The sequence below is a fragment of the Jaculus jaculus genome, chromosome X, assembly GCF_020740685.1.
Source record: "Jaculus jaculus isolate mJacJac1 chromosome X, mJacJac1.mat.Y.cur, whole genome shotgun sequence".
Taxonomy (NCBI): Eukaryota; Metazoa; Chordata; class Mammalia; order Rodentia; family Dipodidae; genus Jaculus; species Jaculus jaculus.
In genome coordinates this window covers 137,393,361-137,415,040 of record NC_059125.1, presented here as the reverse complement: position 1 = coordinate 137,415,040, position 21,680 = coordinate 137,393,361, and the positions used below count along the sequence as shown (strand labels likewise).

General features: G+C 38.4%; 1 protein-coding gene across 6 annotated transcripts in view; it reads left to right on the top strand.

Annotated features, from left to right (window-relative positions):
- Positions 1-21,680, top strand: part of Fgf13 (fibroblast growth factor 13) — a 561,729-nt gene that overhangs the window by 329,141 nt on the left and 210,908 nt on the right. For 5 of the 6 annotated variants that reach the window (XM_045140360.1, XM_012947843.2, XM_045140363.1 and 2 more), the window contains one exon: positions 9,663-9,830. The exons of the other annotated variant lie outside the window; for it this stretch is intronic. In XM_045140360.1, the coding sequence (XP_044996295.1) occupies positions 9,663-9,830 (168 nt within the window). The remainder of the gene's footprint in view (positions 1-9,662; positions 9,831-21,680) is intronic. 6 annotated transcript variants of the gene reach the window in all.

Genomic DNA, 21,680 nt, shown 5'->3' with positions numbered 1-21,680 from the left:
TGTACATATTTTACATGAAACAAGAAGAGCCAGGCCCGTTGTCTTTGTCAATTGGAAGAGTCTTCTTCTTTGGCTTTCTCCCTCCTTTTACTATGATTGTAACCATTAGCAGAGCCACAGTATGTGCAAAGTCAGGGTGCACAAAACCACAATGGCATTCATGTGTTACAGAGTTGTTGGGAGATGATTTTCATAGACCAGCCCATAGATTGGTACAGGCTTTATGGTTCCTTCAAAAGGGTCAATTAATATTGGTCACTAATGTACTTGAGTGCTTTTTTAAGCAATGTCACTGGGAGTGGGAGGCAGCACAAAGAGATGACAAAAGCTCATATGCACCGAGAAAACTGGCCAAAATGGGAAAGAAAACTGCCTCCTTGAATATCAATATGTGTCCTGATTAATATAAATAAAATGAGTTTCTTATTTAGAATACAAGGGAGGGGATAAGAAAAAAGTGAAGGTTAGCTTGATGGCATTTGTCATGCAAGCAGAGGGCAAAGAAGAGAGAGGGAGAGAGGAGAGAGAATGGGCACATCAGGACATCTTGCTACTGCTAATGAACTCCATATACATATGCCACTTTGTGCATTTGGCTTAATGTAGGGAGTGGGGATTTGAATCCGGGCCACCAGGCTTTGCTAGCAAGTGCCTTTACTGACTAAGCCATCTGTCCAGTCCAAGTCATATATATGCCTTTTTTAATGAGAGGGAGTGATAGAGCCACCGAGTGAGAGTGCGAGTAAGAGAGAGGGAGAAATTCGGCCTGTCAGAGCCTTAGCAATTACAAATTCCAGACATGTGTGCCAGCTTGTGCACATGAGCCACCTGTGTGTATGCACTACTTTGTGCATCTGGCTTACTTGATTTGGGGGGAATAGAACCTGGGTCCTTAGGCTTTGAAGACAAGTGCCTTAACTACTAAGCCATCTCTCCAGTGTGGAGAGGCCTTTTGAAAATATTGTAGTGTATATTTTTTTTTCAGCTACTAAGACCAAGGAATTCTTGGCAGTCAGGAATTCAGGAGTCTATGATGTGGATTTTTCTTAGCTCCTAAGAAAGCCCAGGCAAAGTGGAATAATTACTAGGACCAAACTTCTACCTTGGCCAATGAGATTTAAATCAAAGATCAGTGTACAAGCCAAGAAATATAAACCTGCTAGCAATCATGGGAAGGAGAGTGCAGGGTTCCTGTTGCCTGCCCTCTGAGAAGGTGTAGTGCGGACCAGCACATTTTCTAAGAAGGCAGGGTTAGAAGGCTTGCAGGTTCATCCCAGAGTACATTGGCATGGAAACTACATTCCTCTGAGATACAGTGCTCTAAAAATGGACAAGACTGAGGGGAGAAAATAGGCTTTCTCTAGTAATTTAGCCTGTGATGTTGCCTGAGAAAGTTCTTAAGATCAAAGGCTGAGAAGATTTCAAGCTAGAAAGTTTCTTTGAGAAGTTATGACATCATTCTCTGAGCTTAAGTGGAGCTTTTGTATTAATACTTATAAAAAGCAAAGGCATATGTCCAAGCTGAGATACACACACACACACACACACACACACAGGCAAGTGGGCATTTGGGGAATCTTCCCTTTGAGTGATACCATTGACCACTATAAAAATTCATGGAGGAAAATGTGGAATTGCCATATAAAAGCAAAGGCTAGAATTTCTAAGTAATTTTTAAAGATATTCAACATGTTTTATTCCATAAGAATACCGCAGACAGAAGCGCCATGAGTTAATAACTAGGCAAGTGAGTCCAAATAAAAAGTTTCCATGCAGCCAATAACAATGAAATTATTTTCAAGGAATTCCAGATGGCATCCTTAAGGAACTAAGGGCTTTTCAGTCAATCTGGCAATCCATGAACAATATAACCATGTTGTTCTCCTGTGGATAATTTCCCTTACTTTGGCTCTAAAATTACAGTGAATATCATGAAAAGATCCTTTACACTAGCAAGAATATGAATGTTTGGTACCTTTTTTTTTTTTTGCTTAGAAAATATATCTTCAGTGTTAGCTTGTATTCAGGCAGTTTAATATTTAAAGCGCTTACTATGTATGACATACCTTTCATGGTCACAGTGGCATATGCTTCCACTCACATCATCTCTTCTAGGCATTAAAGCTATTGTCTTAGGAATTCAAACTTGTGATAGAGTTCCGTCATCTGTAACAGATAAGAAACTTACTTACTCAGGGTAACACAATAGGTGACATAGGTTCTGCTTTCTTCAGGCCACGGATGTGTTTCCATGAGGATATATTTAACTGCTGTCCAAATAAGTGTTTGTTCACAGGAGAGAAGGAATGCACTCACATTTACTACTGACTAGGTCACTAAGTGCTAACAATGGTGTGAGGTGCATTTCAATCTTCAATGTACCTTGCAATGACTCCAGAATCATGTGAAAATATAGTCTCTGATTCGGTTGATATGGACTTGGCAGACTTGCCTAGTAAAATTCTCTAGTGGTATTCATGCTTCTGAACTAAGACTTATGCTTAAAAATAGTTGTCATCCCATCCTATAACAGAGTAAACTAAACTTAAAAAAGGATGCTTGACTTGCTAAAGTCACACTGATTGTAAGTGGTAGAGGAGTTGTGATTGGAAACCACAGGTTACTTGTCTGACCTTTACCAGTGCACTTGCTGCAATACTGAGGACTTTTGAATTTCCCTGGGAGAAGTACTTGTAGTCCACCCCATATGAAAGGGCCTGAACTTTAAAGTCCTGCTTCTTACAGCTCTTACTTCCTTCTCAGGAAAACTACAGCAACTTCTTTGTAGTCATCTTCTTTCTTATCCTCCCACACCTCCTCCTCATTCTCCTTATTTCTTCTTCCTCTGCAGTCCATCATTCTTACATAGATGGCTTTTTCTTTGCTCCTTTAGTAAGCCCATTGGCTTGTCACCCCCAGTGTACTCTGGAACCACTAGGAGAACTCATTAAACTCTCAAGGCCTAAACCCCAGTCATGAAACTTTGCAACACTTTGTCAAAGCTCCCAAGGTAATTCTTTTTTGTTGTTGTTGTTTTGTTTTTGCGAGGTAGGATCTCACTCTAGTCCAGGCTGACCTGGAATTCACTATGTAGTGTCAGGGTGGACTTGAACTCAATGGTGATCCTCCTACCTCTGCCTCCCACGTGCTGGGATTAAAAGTGTGCCCCACAATGCCCGGCTCCCAAGGTAATTCTTATGTGCAGCTATAAGCATACTGAATTAGAAGATTAGAGGAAACTGTTTCTGGAAAATGTAATTCTGATCTATGTCATGCTGTCAGGAAAGAAAATCCAGTATATTTAACTAGCCAGTCCCAAACAAGTTACCCTATGAGTTTTTGGTATCATTTTATGTCTGTGAACTTGGATAACCTGAGTTTACAGATGCTATAAGTTTGACATGCTCTGTATGAACCTTAAGGGTGAGAAGCCCATGTGGGGAGTTCATGGAAAGAGAACATTGTAAGGGCAAGCAGCATCACAGACTGGCTCCAGCACAAGACCTGGGCTGGAGAGATCGTTCAGTCATTAAGGACCTTGCCTGCAAAGCCTAGTGACCCAGGTTCAATTCCCCAGTACCCACATAGAGCCAGATGCATAAAATGCAAAGTGGCATATGCATCTGGTGTTCATTTGCAGCAGCTGAAGACCCTGACATGCCCATTTTCTCTCTCTCTCTCTCTTTTTCTCTTTCTCTCTTCTCTCCACCTATCTCTTCTCTCTGTCTCTATCTGCTTATAAATAAATATAAAAAAGTAAGTAAATACTAGTGTCCCAAGTCACAATGTATTCATCAGTTCAAGATTGTGAGTGGCACTAAAAAGGAGTGAGTTTGGTTCTTTATATTCACTTAAACAAAACTTGTTACTGAGGAGATGCTCATTTCTTAAAATCAGAACACAGGGCAGGGTTGGATCCATGCTTTAGTGAATCTCTGAACTTCCCACCACAGTTAGTCAGGTTGAAAAAGAGCTGCCATGTAGAGATGTGTATAGCAGTGTCATTTTGCCCAAAAATAGCACAACTGCACAAGGATACATGGCATCTCTGGATTGAGGTATGAAAGAAATGGAAAGAACACGATGAAGTCTCGAGCCTGCCCTTGAGGGTACGGAGGTGGAATTTTTACTGGGGATGGTGACTTAAAGCTGTTCTTAGACAGTTATTTCTCAACACTTAGTTCACCAGAGGAGCTATGTAAACTACCAGTGCTTAGGCCCAAACCAGAATAGGTATTTCAGATTTAAAAGTCTCCCAGATGGTTCTAATACTCAGCCATAACCTAGAACAAGCTGGAGTAGATGATGGAGTAGTACCACACAGATAAAGGCACCTTGGAGCGCTAAAACAAATAGCTTTGGGGGTAGCACTCCAAGTATGACACCTGACCAGTAGTATCAACCCTGCTTTGGAATATGAGAGAAATATCCATTCTCTAGCTACTCCTCAAACCACCATACTCAGAATCTGTGGGTGAAGCCTTGCCATCTGGGTCCTCACAAACTTCCAGGCTAGTTGTGGATACTTTAGTACCTTGGCCATGGTTTGAAACCAGCTTTATAGGAGGGTAATTCAGTGGGATATGGGTAGAAAACTCAAGTAATTTACATGTGTCCACTCTTGGAACAATAACATTTAGATATACAGCAAATGTTCTAAAAAGTAGAATGCACTTTTCTTTAAAGTATTTGTCAGGCCTAAAGGGGGCAGAGGGCCTTATAACACTGCTCTACTGATTGAAAGCTGCACATTTTGATTCAACAGACCCATTTATGTTTCCGGTAGGTTAAAACATCTTCTTGGGAAACATGGCCCTTCAAGGAAGCTGCTTATAAAAAGTTAGACATCATGTCTTAGCTTTCCTTTCTTGCTGCACATCCATACGTAAACCAAGACTGTAATTGACTGGGTTCAACATTTATGTGCAGGATGTCCTTGAGACTGTTTACTAAATGCCAAACACTGTGTTAGGGGAGAAAACCTTTGTCCTAGCTTAAGAATGACTTCACTACATAGCAAGGGAGCTTCCCATTGTACTAGTGAAACCATTGTTCTCTGGTTGCTGGGTGATGGGCATGCTCACTAGAGCTGTCTCCACTTTTTTGGGTCTGGATTGTATGTGTCAAATGTCCCTGCAGGTGTTGAGCTGACAGGTGCTGTGGTTGTATGTATTTTTTTCATTAGGACAGGTGTTGGGCCATAGAAGACTATTTATTACAGTTTCTCTTCTCTATCCTCTTATGTGAGCATATTAGGTAATCTCTATATTTTCATTATTTATGTTTTATAGATGTTTTAAAGTATTTTATTGTTAAAATCATTAATATATTTCTGATAACTTTGATTAGTACGCTCATCACTGTCTTCATTTCTGTTGCCCTGTGAGTTCATATTTGTTTGATTTAAAATCATGTATCATTAATTATGTTGAGTCATCTTTATGAAGAGTTCATTTAAAAGCAGATAAAACAGCAACATCAAATAATTGAGGGCTTGTTAACTGCTTCCAATTGAAGCCAGCAAACCATGAGTAGTATAGTAGCCTAGTGGTGAGTCAGTACCTTTAGTGGCATTTGCTAGCTCACTATGCTCCTTCTGGTTGCTTTTCTGCTTTAAATAAAGCACAAAAGGTCTGTGGAAGACCTAAGGAATCATGGAAGGTAAAAGACACTGGAGATCCTGATTACTGTTAAAGGAGGAATGCTTTCACAAGGCAGATTTACTTTGGGTTTGATTACAAACATATTGGGATCCTGGCTTCTAGGCTGGGCATTTCAAGTAGTTGACTGTGTGACTTTTATGGGCCGAATTCTATCAGTGACTACTTCCCCTTTGTGTGTTTTATTCCCTTTATGTTTTAAGATAAGAAGGTTCCATTAAGTATCCATTAAGTATAAAGAAATTTTCACTGGAAGGTCATAGAGAGGTACATCATAATGTTTTGTTGTGTTATAACTATTGGGATACATAATATTTGATGCTAATGTTATATCTATTGGTAGAAGATTGATGAGGTAAGATTTGAATTTATCACCAATAGGAAAAGCAAACAATTAATTTATTTAACTAAAATACATTAAAAACACAATACATTAGGGATTTAAATTTTATCAGAGCTGATTACATTTTACTGTAAATTTGTGTTTCTTTTCTCTTTGGTTTCAAATGACAATATTTCAGGGAAAAGAAATATATTAGGCCTGTTCAGCAGGCTTCAGCTCATCCATACTCTACTTCCTTACTGAGACTTCTCCCTGACCCTCTTCTTTTTTATTTAATTTTTATTAACATTTTCCATGACTAAAAAAAAATCCCATGGTAATACCCTCCCTCTTCTTTTTTGTTTTTTTTTTTTAAATTTATTTATTTGAGTGCGACAGACACAGAGAGAAAGACAGATAGAGGGAGAGAGAGAGAATGGGCGCGCCAGGGCTTCCAGCCTCTGCAAACGAACTCCAGACGCGTGCGCCCCCTTGTGCATCTGGCTAACGTGGGACCTGGGGAACCGAGCCTCGAACCGGGGTCCTTAGGCTTCACAGGCAAGCGCTTAACCGCTAAGCCATCTCTCCAGCCCATCCCTCCCTCTTCTTGATCTTTGTAAATTCCTAGAATGCTAGAGAATACTGGGATGCTTCAGTAGTAGCCCAGCACTGTTCCTGAGAAACTAAATCTGAATATTGCCTGGCCCACATAAGGGTGGTCAATAGAGCACTTTTTAATGAAACATGCTCCTTCACACAGTGTTATCCTAACTCTCACACCCCCATGAAGATCATTTGTTAATTCCGTGTCTGAGTATGCCACCTGTCAGTGTCTGCGTGTCTGTGGATGTGTGGATTTGCACGTGTGCACTTATGTTCTCCAACTTTGTATATTCCTGTGGGAATTTGGAGTCCTGAGTGGGTGGACTCTGTGATCAAGGCTGGAACACTGACTATGTACTGGAAATTTCTTCGTAGAAACCTATTCCTGGAAGCTGTTCAGGAAGGATATGGCTCTTGCATCCAGAAATCAACCATGACACAATTTAGCAAATTATATAAAAGTTCATTTGAATCCCTAAAAGAGCAGGAGGTTTTGGGCAAATATAGTACCACCTATTAACTGTACTCTTCTCCCCAAGACTGGATTAATCTGTTGTTGGACTTGTAGTACTGCAGAAAGTCCCCTTTACCTGTTGCTGCTGTCAGTGACCATGCCATTTTTCCACTTGAAGGAGCCCTGGAAATAAGTGGATTAAAAAAAAAAATCATTCAAAACATACTCAGGTTCAGAAGTTTTAAAGACTCAAGTGAGATGTTCCTTATACAACACTACTTCTAGTTAGAAAACCCAGAATGTTTCCTGCTCATGGTCAGTAGAGCGTTATCATATTGTAAGATTAGCTATTCTGTTTTTGCTGTTTTGCCTGAATGACTGATGTTTGAGACCCTGAATAGAGACAGCTGGAGATCCAGAGCAAATCCATTAACTCCCAGATGTTTATGACTCCAAAGGAAATGTTCTCCGCCTGTGGTTACAATTCAAATGGCTTCTTAAATGCTCACATAGTGGCACCTTTGGCACTTGATAAATTCAATTTGAAGAACAGGAGACAGAGGGAGAGAGAGAATTTTTTAGAAAGCAGCTGTCCTGTACTTTGTTGACCTTCATGCCTTTCCCATCATGATGAATTGGGGGTTAGCACTTGTATCAGCATGATGCTTTTGCTAGAATTGTGTTGTATGTTATAGATAACCATTTTTATCTAATTAAACAATAATGATGGCAGTGTAAGACATTTTCTGTGAATTAATGACAAGCTGGGAAAAGCTGATGGCTGGAAAGTCAGCCAAAGGCTGTTAGTTGCAGTACACCATTAATCTCCAGAAATGCCCATTTGTGACATTATTGTTAGTATTGAACTATGAAAGCACAGGAAAATTTAACAATTTTTTTTCACATTTCCCTGAGTAACAATTTCCCTACCAATATCTGAAAGCCTTTCTTTTCTTTCTTTAATCCTCCAATTGCCCTTTCATCTTAAAATATGTTTCTGATATAGCACTGCCTAAAAATGGAATTTCTCAGTTTTCATAAAATTGTGGGTGTTTTATAAGAGTTCCAGTTTGGGGAGTTTTCTTTAAATATTTTGGATGATAAAACCAGCATTTTCTTCAGCTGTGATACTGGAATTTGATATTATCATAACTACCTGCTCATAGCAGGAAATGGTTGCACATGTTTTGAACAGCAGCTGTTGCTAGCAATGATGTGCATACACCAACTAGATTCTGAGAAGTTATAGTCATAGTGCTAGTAGATGGCAGGAAAAGTTACAGTAGCATGTCTATATAAAGTTCTTTGATTGCTGTTTCTGACTGCTAGTGGAAAATAGGGCTAAAATATTCATCAACTTCTTGCATAATTTAATGACTTATAAAAGAAGACAATAATTCCACATATAGGCAATCTATCGGGAACTAGTTCAGAACTCATAATGGGAATTTTTTAGGCTTTGTCGTTTTTATATGATTTTCTGCCAAAATGAAAAAAAAAGTTCTTACAGCCCATTAAGATCCCAGCCAATGATTTACGACTATTTTGCCAAACAAAGAGCCTTCAGATGTCATCTAAATTCAGCTAGAAGCTGTTTATTTTTTACAAACCCCAGGGGCATTATTCTCCTTGTAAGAGATTGGCTGGGGGCATCGTTCAGTCCTCCCAAATGCATGTTAAGTGTATGTGTTTGGGGGAGTAGAATGAGTCAGCACCCCATTAATCACAGCTTTGGAGGCACTGACTCATTCCTAGTGAAAATGAATGGCATCACTGCAAAGGGAGTGAAAGAAAAAAAAATCCATTCTGGGGTCAATTCCCTGTTTCAGCAAATGCAGATCAAAATTGCCCCCCACTTTGGTGTGTGGTTTTCAGACTAAAAAATGTAGCCGTGGACTCTAAAAGACATCTAGTTTTTCCATGGAAAAGCAGTCATGATGCAGAACCATGCTTAAGAGACAAATAAGGTGCTTACAGGGAACAAAGCAGGATTCATATCCAAAGGCAGACTTAACAAAGCCAGGCCTTCCCCTCACACAATCCAGCCAGGTAGATCTTTGATCCAGTGTGGAATTTTAGGAATTCAGCTGAAATTTCTTGTCTTCAGTAAGGGAATTGCAACATCTGAAGGATATTTAGAAAGGCTTGAGTTCTCTTTGGTAGTCAAAACACAAAGAACATTTTGGAAGTCAGGTCCTTACCAGACATCGACCAAGCAAAGAAACATAAGCTAGCTTCAGTGATTATTGGTGGACATCAGGCATTTTCACCTATAAATATTTACATTACATCTCAAGTTGAAGCATGTGAGCTCTGTCTACAAGGTGTTTATTTAGATAAGACAAGGGTGTCAATAGGAAAAACGAACGAAAAAAACGTTGCTATTTTTTCATTGTGCTAGCAAAAGAAGGAAATGTAATCGTGTAGCTAGATATTCCCAGGGCTTTAATATTTTAACCTCAACATCCTGAAATAAAATTGCCAAGTTATGAGATGTGTTCCCATGGAGCTTTCCTTAGGCATGTGGTTTGCTTAGTCTTTCCTGGGAGGAGGTTTGATGTAAGTTTTTCGCTGCTTTCATGAAGCTCTAACTTCAGTTCATTTTGTTATGTGGTGACCACAGTTCTGGATGACGCTCCCCCTGGCACACAGGAATACATTATGTTACGGCAAGATTCCATCCAATCTGCGGAATTAAAGAAAAAAGAGTCCCCCTTTCGTGCTAAGTGTCACGAAATCTTCTGCTGCCCGCTGAAGCAAGTACACCACAAAGAGAACACAGAGCCCGAAGGTTTGTGCACGACACACGTGTGTTTTGCTTGTTTTTCTCTCTTGCTTTCCTCCCTTCTTCCTTTCTCTCTTTCACTCACCTTTTTTTTTTTCCTTTTGGGATTGTGCATTGCCATCTGGTGTGCTGTGTGTTGTTTGGCCCCTCAGCTAGGAAGCCCCTGGCTCACTGTGACTGTGTTATGCAATGGTAGATGAGACACTGTACAACACAGTCATCTCTGGCACCGCACACAGTATCCTCCGGCTTTCTGTAGCAGAAACATTTTCAGTTGATGTCATGACACTGCCCCATTTTGGCTGCCAAAGTTGCTTGCTCCTGTAGCCAACATCTGGCCAAGTCGGTTCCCATCACCTTGCATTCCTGGAGCTAGCGACAGAGGGCTGAGGAATGACACTTTAAGGCAACCGTGAAACGATTGTTTCAAATTTTCTCTCTCTCCTTCACTTCATAAAGCTTCTGCATTGTGCTGGAAGAATGCTCATGATCTACTTTGTTCGCTGAAGCAGGCCCAGACTTTCCATGTAATGCACGTTCAGCTGCACTTTGCTGTAGTCAAATGCATGCCTCAAGGAGACTATGAGGAGTTTGTTTTTTTCTTTTCAGCTCAATTACAGGTTTGGACAACTCTGCTCGCTGTTTACTTAAACTGAGATTAATAAGGTATTCATCCCAATCCATGTCACAAATCTCTTTCTAAAATTATGTCTTATGGACAGAAAGGGTATTTCTTCCTTTTCGTAATAACATATATAATGTATCTATTATGCAGGATTATTTCCACATAACAAATGAAATGTAATTTGATTACCATCTCTGTGCATTTCAACTTATAGAATGACCTTGCGTATTACCAATGTATATGATTATTTCTTACTGTAAAATAATCCATCTTCCACTCCTTTGCTATTGATGCAGTTGGAAGTGACAAGATTCACCTTTCCAGTGGTAGTTGGGGTGGGCTATTTGCATAGATGGTTTTTCTATGTGTTATAAAATTGAATTTATTCCTGTTTCAGTTGCCCTTTGGCAACATTATAAGAATCCTGATTAAAACTGTTTTTCTGATCTGGACAACACTGACACCTTGGTTCTGTTTGAAGTTTGGTATTGTAAGTTACTCCCAGTGAACTCCAGTTAAGACTGTTAGAAGCAAAATATTACATCGTCAAATTTCTAATTCTTTTTATTCCAAGTAGAATTTTAAGTGTTCATTGGCAGAAAATGAGAAGACTATATGTGTGCACGTTTAATTCTATTTTGCAATGAAATAGAAAGTTTATTTTCTATAAGTGTTTTTATTACTTAAATTATATACTTTATTTGAAAGTTCCAAAATATATACTTATATACAGGTGTTAATGGTGACCCTTTGCAGTGTGTAAAATCAATCTTATGATGTTTTAGTCAACAAGATACTAACTTAACTTTAACTTTATCAAAACTACTTTTTACCAGTGACTATTAATTTACATAATGTACTTCAATATTCTTCTTTCTTCTATCTTGAATTGCACAGGTGTGTATCTATGCACACACACACACACACACACACACACACACTGTGTTTTTTTTAATTTTTTAAATTTATTTATTTGAGAGCGACAGACACAGAGAGAAAGACAGATAGAGGCAGAGAGAGAGAATGGGCGCACCAGGGCTTCCAGCCTCTGCAAACGAACTCCAGACGTGTGCGCCCCCTTGTGCATCTGGCTAACGTGGGACCTGGGGAACCGAGCCTCGAACCAGGGTCCTTAGGCTTCACAGGCAAGCGCTTAACCACTAAGCCATCTCTCCAGCCCCACACTGTGTTTTTATACTTGTAAACAAAGTGAAATTTTTGGTTTGGGTAAGAAAACTAAGATATTTAAGCATCCATTGCTATATTAAGTTAATCGATCGGTTAAAATCTAACTTGTCATAACAATACTTTGTGTACAAAACCATAATTAAATAAATTTAACACCCCATCATTTGATTTCATATACTTTTGACAGGATCTGTTAATATTCAAGTATATCTGGAGAACAGTGGGAATACTATTATGAATGTTTTCAGATATGAAGTATTCTTTACAAAAATATTTGGCAGTTAGAGTCTCTCCTACAAGGTTTGGATAGTTATTTCATCCATCTATTAAATTTATACCAGCATAATGAATGTTGTTGTCATCTTTTCACTGGTATACTTTGATGATGGGTATTGTCTTTTTCTAGACAGATGCCATCCTGGCAGTTTGTTTGAGATAATAGAGATAATATTTCTCTTTTTATTCCTATAAGTTATATAGAAATAGTATTAGCTTTATCAGAAGTCTTCTGCAGTGACATTTTAATACTTATACTCATACTGTACTCCCTCAAAGGTTGCTATGCTAACTTTGAAGCCAGGCCAAGAAAGAAAATAATTGATTCCTATATAGATTAACAGGATCCAGAAGACCTTAGATGGGGGCCAAAGAAAACATGCTTTGGAAAAACCTTGGACGAAAAAGGGCACAGTGTCAAAAAATTAACATGCTTACTTTTCTGTAGAACATGTCAGCTTGTCATTTCCAGGAAGTAATTATATATGGCTTGGAAGGGTTCTGTTGCCATTGCAGCATCCTAAAAAAAAGTGCAAGACTGGTTTTTCAATGCTGTAAAATTTGGTTTTCAGTTATGTCTTAAAGTTGTTGTACCATATGTTACATAACTAATAGAAATATAAGACTTTCTTATTTCCATTGTGTATTTTGTTACATCTAAACTTGGTATGTATATCAGTACATTTTATTCTCATATGAATCAGTCTGAAGATAGGCTAGGTCTTGTGGTATCTATCCCAAAGCATGACACATAATGGACATTGGATCTGTATGCTGATAATTTTACAGCAAGAGAAAACAATGAACTCCCCACTAATTATTTGGTCTATGCAATGCTAAGCTGACAGTATGGCTTCTCCTAAGTGGATGGTATTTATACAGTATTGAAAACATTCAGGCAAAAGATGAAAAAAATCACTCAAATTTGAGAGAAAATGAAATTTAAAATTGCACACATTTCAGAAATGATTAAATTATGGAAAAATCATATAAGTGTATTATGACAAAGCTACAATAGCTTTGCTTTTTCCCTACTTCATTGACAGTATCAAACAATTTTGTATGATCTTGGGTATTTGCTATAAGTCTTGGTGTTTTGTTTTTATGACTGACAGTTGTTTACAAGTGCCAGTTTAGTTTCCATACATTATGAGTTCCTGAGATATGATACAAATTATTACTTTAATATTTTTCACAGCCATCTATCTTTTAAAGTCATATTTGGATTATGCCCAAGGCCTTCAGAATCTGTGCAAAAAGTACTTAGAAATTTTGTGCTGGCTTTTTAGCATACAATAAAGCCAAATGATATTTTTCTAAAAGAAGGTTTCTATTAATGAACAGCTAATTCCAAAAAAGAATTTAATCTGTTCCAAATACTTGTGATTTTCAGTGATGTGATTATTTCCATATAATCCATTTACAATGTAAACGAGCACTTTTATGAGTCCTGGAATTTGGCTGATGATGTACATATGAATATCTGAGAGTCTAATTTGGTCCAATACCAGCAGCACCCTTTGTTATAAGAAAACCACTGCATGGAAAGTGGAGATCATTACCAGCATATTTTTTCCTATGGTTCCAGGAGCCTTTTGGCAAGAGAAAGTATAATCATCATAGCTTTGTTCCAGTATTCACTTTTTCTTTCTATTCCATGTGTGCCAAAATGAAACCACTGATTTACAGCAACTCCTTGGAGGCACTATATTTTCAGCATAATTTCTATTTTCTAAATGCTACTCATTGTTTTTTTTTTTTTTTTCTCCCTGATGCTTGAAGATTACTAAAGAGTCAAACCAAGATGCATAACCTTCCCACTCGATAATTCTGAAGCTCTACGGAGTCAAGTAAATTGTGAAATCTCAGTGTTTGGAGTTAGGACTGAAAATTCTGGGGACAGTATTAAATTTGAAGGAGTTAATGTGATAGAAGAAATCTTATCATGATCAGTGATTTGTCAGCATCTTTGAGTCAAGCTCTTGACTTTTGTCCTATTGTTCTGTTTCATGTATTAATGTTAGTAAATGTCCCATGCATACATGCGCGTACACACACACACACACACACACACACACACACAAACACACACACACACACACACACACACACACACACACACACACACACACACATACATTCATACACCTACATTCCTTGGGATATTCCTAACCTTTTCATTCTGAGAAGTATCTAACCATAGTGGCTATGACTGGAGGAGATGAAAAATTATGGCTTGAATTGGAAATAAAGTTCCATAACTTTCCCCGGCCAAGGCAAAGGAAACTTCTTCTAAATGGTAAGAGAATGCATTTGTAGCTACTAAAATGATGTTATTATCATAGCACTTTAGTTTGTTTACTTCACTGATAACACATGGTTCCATCACTATCATCAGTATTACCTAAGTATTAGGGAAGGAATAAGTTAGGAGGATATTAAGAAGTGTGCTGCTAGAAATGCTTTTTTTATTTACTACTTTTCTTCATTTTTCCCAAAAATTTTGTCTCCTGTTGTGACTTTCTTGTTTTAACCCCAGTTTTCCTTCTGAGAAAAACAAGCTAGTAATCATTTTAAATGCTAGCTTGATGAAACTAAACTAGCATTACTAAATTATTTTATTGCTAATCTTGAATTGGATAGCCATCTCGGGTTCTAGGTCTATCCTCTTGAAGATAAGAATTGAGAGGATGTTCCCATTAATTATAAATGGGCCTGTGTGTTTTGGCAACTATGCCTAGATTAAGACTCTGTTAAATCATTTTATTGCAAAGTAACTATAATTTAGGGTAACTCTGCCTTTGGTTTTGACCTGGAGGATGACAAGGTGATACAAGAGAGCTTTCCCAGGGAAGTATAATTAATAAATCTCAAGAATGCTATAAATATTGGTCAGAATAAAGGCCTCAAATCTGAACATCATGTTGATTAGCAATGAATAAAAAATATCACCCTCCTATGAAGTTTCCAGATATATTTCTCTTGGTTTCATGTCACTTTTTTTTTTAATCCTAGAAGACAATTCTTTCCTAATAACATTAAGAAACCACAATGTTGTTGAAACATGACCACCCTTTCCTCCTATTTCCCCATCTGATGGAAGCATACATGAAATTAAGTCATAATTGGGGTATGGCTGCTACTCTTTGGAAAATTTGTGATCTAATCAAGGAGGTTTATTTAGCAATTGGTAATTTCATTTCAGGAAAGGATGGCCATTTGTTGCTTTCTTATTGAATATATGTATATCCACTCTGTCTCTGGGCTGACTTTTAAAGATGCAAGTAATGACCATTTATTCTTTTCTTCTTTGAGCTTAGGTGTTGCCATTGTTTTGGGGATGATTTCCTAGGACAACCTAGTCTCTCCCCCCTCCTCTCGCTCTCATTCTCTTTTGTTGCTTTATAGTGCAGGTTTCACTTAGTTAATATTGGGATTAGATATGTCTGCCAGGCAAACCAAACAGTTATGATCTACTTCATGTATTTATATTTAATACGACACTGCTCTTGGAAAGGAAGTGATAGTGTATGGTAACATTTTGATTAAAATAAAAAAGTTTAAAATCAAAATCAAAGTATATTAATAAAAACATAAAGCATCCAGCCATATTGGATTTGCCCCTTCAAAGCCATTATTTCAAGGATGTGTTGGCAGTGTGTTCCTGGGCTGTGATAGCTGAACAACTCTTCATATTGTTGATTTTTTTTCCACAGCCACTTGCTAAGCCATTTAGAAAATATGACCTGTGATCCAGCTAAACTGTGTTCCAAATCCATTAAAGCATAGCCTGAGTGACATTTTACTGACTTCTCCAAATCAAGGACACTACTAATTGTGCTGATCATTTCCTCTACTGAGGAAGTGTACAAAAACATATTGGCCCCTTTGAACCAGTATCCATCCTGTCTCTGTTTTCATGCAGTGCTGGGGATGAAACCTAAGGCTATATGCATGCTAGGCAAATATGCTACTACTCCACTCTAACTGTAAACCTTTTAGCTTCTTTTTGAACAATATGTTTGCTTTGTTGAAGAGAACACAGAAATAAACTATACATCTCAGATTCGTAAATAATAATCCCTAATAATCATGTTTTCAATTATAGTTCTTGAACCAAAAATCCTATAGGGTCTATTGTGAAAAGACAGACTCTCTAGTGAAATATATGTTTACCAAATCACTACTCCTAGAGAGGCACAATATGTATGGTTATATTTAAAGTTTTATGAAGTGTTTCAGATTATGAAGCAGATTGCATAGGGCAACTCTATATTAAGGAACATCATATAACTGCTGTAACTGTCTTACTCCTGACCTCTATTAACATCACACACAAAGTATACCTTCTGAAAGGTGTTGGCTCCTCTGAGCAAAGTATTACTACAAATGCCGGTCTTTTATAAGAAGAATATTTTTTGGAAATGATTACAGTTACCTTTCTTTCAAACCCCATTTACTACCTGCAACTCAAAGTGTAGTTTGTGAATGAGTGCTGGGATTCAAATTCTTTCTGGTCTGTGACTAGAAGAATCTGGTACCATAATGAAAATAATGCACTGTTTCCTCAGTCAGAAAGCATTTCTATTATTCTGTGAAAAACAATATCAGCTAAACTAGATAAAAATGTGCTCATTTTGTACACCAGCCCTAGATCTGAACAGTATGTATGAGTCAAAACTGTCTTAGCACAGTAGTCTGAAACCTTGCCTTCATACAAGAATCAGCTGAAGACCTTTAAATAATAGTAATTCCTGAGCTTAACATAAGACCAAAACCTTCTGAACGGAAAAAATAAAACACAAAATTGCATACAAAATCTTTTGAAGCTGTAGTGGAGGCTCAATGTGGTTACTTTAGAACAATATCCCAAGGTGACAGCAGTGTCCTAACAGAGTTGGAATTAGTGCCTTAGAAAATAATCACCTTGGCATAAGGTCTGGTGTTTGGTGGCAGCTGTCAATTCAGAAATCTTATCAAGTCAATTGAATTGGCCTCTGCGGGAGGTGCTCTGTGATGAGAGGTCACCGCTGGACAGGCAGCACGACTATGAACTTTAGAGCTTGTAGGCATGCAAGGTATTCATTTTTCCAAAGTAATACACACACACACACACACACACACACACACACACACGTCTGAAGACTTCTTTCCTCTTGCCTCTGTCATTCTGCAGTTTTAGAAAACTAACCAACCTTTTCCATAGAGATGTGATAATCTGCCACCTTGTGACCAACATTCTTTCTTGCAAGCAATTGTCAGTAGCACTTGCTCTGCCATCAAAATGTCATGTAGTTTCTAAAGGTGCCTAGAAGAGTTTTATGTGCATCCATATGTGAGTATACATGAAAAAATATGGAGAAGGAGAAAAGGATGTTTAGAGATATCATAAGAGTACCACAACTCTCTGTATTGATTTGCTGCTACTATGGAGTGTGGTGACAAAGCTTGAATAAAGCTGCTTGTGGTCTGGGTAATACAAGAGAATACCATCATTGAGATATTGCCCTCTTATCAGAGAGGCATAGTCAGCTACTGTAGCTTAAGTTATTATAGCAGTACACATGTGAAAACTTACTCTGCAATGAACGGGAGTCTTAAATTGCCATACACATTTATTATAAATCATTCTGAGCATACTAAGTTACATTGACTCAGGTATTCATTTATTATACTCCACAGCATTTCTTCATGTGCTTAATATTAAGCAGTTTCATTGGAAATTATTGAAAAGAGACATTGCATCCTGCAATTTTATCAGCACTTACCCTTGTCATGCCTCACAGCCAAAGTCCACACTCACTTCAACACATGAAAGTCACATGTCCACTTCCACCTAGGTGCTAGCAGATATCTGCTTATGAGAGCCAGCTATTTTAAGCTCTGTATTTTCCAAAGAGTTCCAAGACAACCTTTAGGACTTTCTAACTTAGGAAGCAACAGCTATGATTGCCTCAATGACTAGACCTCCTGTGTAGTTTGCAAAGAGTGAAGAAAGCACATCTCTTCTGGGACACTTCACCATAGATACTGCTGTGAAGCTGCAAACAGACAGAATCACCAAACTCCTACCAGGTAGTAATTGCTACCAACTTGACATACATGAGTGACACATGGCAAAGTTGTCTCATTTCCAATAATTGCCATGGCTTGCTTTGCATATGGGTTTTCTGGCTTCCAAAGCATATGCACTTTACTCTCCATGGCTCACATACATTCTGTTTTAATCTTCTTGCTCCATGCATACATTTGTTCTCAAATAAGAATCTCAATACCCAAAAGCCATTTGTTGAATAAAATGCTGTCCACATTCATCATTCATTTTATCATAAGCTCAGGAGGTGAGGTGATCCTTGATTACTCTGTAGGCCATAGGGTTACATGAGGATCAGTGCTCAAAAGGAATAAATGAAATGGACTTCACCCTAAGAGTTTGATGAGTTTTTGCAGATACTCAGAGAAATAATAAAACAGTTAGTGATTAAGTTCAATTTGAAGCAAATCGAACAGTGTTCCTGAGGTGAATGTGATGGTATACACCTGTAATCATAGCACTCAGGAGGTTAGGACAGGAGGATCACAAAATGGGGATCTACCTAGACTACATGATGAAATCTATGATTCTATCTCAAAAAAAAAAAGAAAGAAAACATAAAATCTATTCTTACATCTTGTCTCCTCCTTTCATGAAAAAGCCATGAGAAAAGAGCTCATGGCTATCTTATCCTAAGCTGGTGACAGCTAGTATTTAGACAAACACTATAGAACTATCTAGAATTCTTTTTTTTTTAATTTAATTTATTAGTTTTCATTTCAGTGAATACAGGCAGTTTGGTACCATTATTTAGGCTCATCTGTGATCTACCCCCTCCCATTAGACCCTCCTTGTTAATGAAAATGGGTTGTGCATTGTGGAGTTAGCCCCCAGTTATTAGTATGATAAATGTCTCTGAAAATCATGACCCAACATGTAACTCTGACATTCTTTCTGCCCCCTCTTCCGCAAGATTTCCCTGAGCCATGTTGGGTTCAGTTTTGGTCTGCTTCAGTGCTGAGGTGTTGGGGGCCTCTGAGGCTCTGGCTCTCTGATTTGGTAGGAGTTGATTTTTCTCTGCGTTGATCTCCTTCCCCTTTGTGCTGGTATCCGGTTCACAGGAAAACATCACCCTTGCTTATTTCGCCAGTTGTCCTTAGTTTCAGTTGGGCCCCTTTTGAGGTATGTTGGGGCAGCTCTCTTCTTAGGATCTGCATCTATCTGGAAAAGAGAAGCAGATTCTCCAACAGAGAGTAAGTTAGCACCCGGAAAATTGAGATAACACTTACTTTTTTGATAGACAGTTTGATAGGTGTAGGCCCTCTTATACCCCGTGATTGATGGTAGCTTGATATTGTAGAGTGGGCTTGTGTTTGGGTATGGTTCTGACTTGTTTCCCAGCTCCAGCTATTCTTCATTAGATTGTATTTCTCATGTGCCTAATAGAGTGTTTCTTGAAGTTATTCTTCACATCATGGTTTTACTGTTGCCATAAGCAGTAGGCAAGAGGTTCCGCAAAGCAGGCTCCTGAGATGTGTGACATGCTTGTTTCTTTATTCCCCATATGACCATCTATCAGCTGCATGTCTGCTCTCCTATACTGCTTTTTAAGTGGAGGAATGGTTCATTCCTAAAGTTGACATCATGGAACCACTAGAATTTTATGCAGGCTTCCCTTATTCTTTAATGAGCCACCTCACTATGAAAATGAGAGGTGTGAGGTTGGGTTTTTAGACAGTTTTCTTTGTTAAGTAGCTTCCACATAAGGGAAAAAATCCAGTCCAGGTCCTTCTGGCATTGGCACTTCCAAGGATAGCTCACATACTTAATTTCTGCTATTGGCACATGTGGGCAAGTTAGATTACAGGGATTTTGTGTCCAGGGAGGAACATCCTCCCTTTGGCTCTTCTCTCTACCAAAACAGATTGTATGAATCGATATGTATGCATTGGTATTATTCTCTCACTCAGTCTTTTTCTCTCTCCTCTCCAGTCCAATACCCTCCCTCCTTCCCTATTTTCCCTTCCTTCCACCTTTCCCTCTATCACCAGAGGCAACTTTATCTGGATTACGTAGAGACCCCACAACACTTACATTAATGAGCAGGAGCTGTCTTGGATAAACTCACTGGTGAATTGCTGATTCTTTTATGGTGATACAGCTGATTCTGGCCATTGCAAAAACACAAAACAGAACAAGGAAAATGTGCCACTTTGTGGTCACTAGTTGACATTCAAAGAGGACTTGGACAAATGCACACACACACACACACACACACAGAGAGAGAATGAGAGAGAGAGTAGACAAATACCACTATTTAAAATAGTTTACTAGAGAAAGAGAACACTTATAAACAGAGATGTAGTAAAGCTCACATGATGCCTCTACTGGAGTCCTTTCTAGCATACATCTAGCCCAGCAAAGCACAGACTAGTCAAAACCCTCAATGGGCTGATGTGGGTTCATGCAAGCCATTCATACTGTGAGGGCATTTGCCTAGCAAGCTGCATCAGGCTGTGAATAAAATCTGGTTCTTTGCATGCAAAAAGGAAGGGAAAAAAAGACATTTCAAACAGTGGAGATTATGGAACATGCTGGCCAAAACCTTTCCTTTCTTGTTCATTCTTTAGCTATTTTCACTGTGTATTCATTTTATTTTTCTTTGAGAAAGTAGTATTTTGGATCTGTGTTAGATTAATGAATTGACTCAGTAACTTCCTAATTGGCATGGATGGCTAGCTGTTCAATCAGTGGATAATTGTTTAAATATTCCCAGAATATTTGCTGAAGAAGGAAAAAAGTCTCCAAAGTGTATCAGAATATTTAGGAATCTTTTGTCTAGTGAAGCTTTTTCTTTCAGAAAAACTACTGGTACAAGGTCTCTTTCCCAGCCCAAATGAGGACTCCATTTAAACATACTGGCTTTATTTCAGCCCTATCATCAGTGCTTTCCTGTACAGATATCACAAGCTTAGGACAGTTTCTGGAAAAAGTAAGCATCCAGCAAACATTTATCTTTACAAAAACTGTATTTGTCTAACAAATTTGGATGATCTCAGTTCAGTGAGCTATTTGCCCCAATTCCTGGCAGCAAATGACTGTTTCTAATCACCATTATTTGTCAGGAGGTATTCATTGTGCGTTTTTCACAGTGAGGCATAATGTGGAATATTAGGTATACAATGACAACAGTGACATTGTCTCCAAGGAAGGACTAAAGATGGGCAAAAATGCACCCTTTGAGCTAATCCATGACATGTTGACATATTTAAGACCATGTTACAATGTCATAGTTTGAAATAGCGATGCATTTTTAAACTTTATCTTAGGCTACACATTAACAAGGGGATTCTACTGACCTTGTTTGAGCTGTCATATATTTTTGGTCATAAGTAAACCAGGGTCAGAAGTCCTTGAGTGGGTGTGGTCAGGACAAATGAGATACCCGACATGATTTTATCAACCAAGTTCCACAAACCTTGTTTTAAAATTCTTGTGTTCATGCAACATTGGTTGAACAATGTTTTTTGTGTGTCACACATCATATGGCATGTGGTGGTTTGATTCAGGTTAACTTAGGTGTTCTGAATGCTAGGTTTCTAGCTGCTGGAAATTTGGGAATTAATGCTTCCTGGTGGCAGTTTATTGTTGGCAGTGGGCTTATGGGTGTTATAGCCAGCTCCCCGTTTGCTAGTGTTTGCCAAACCCTTCTCTTCCTGTTGTCCACCTTATG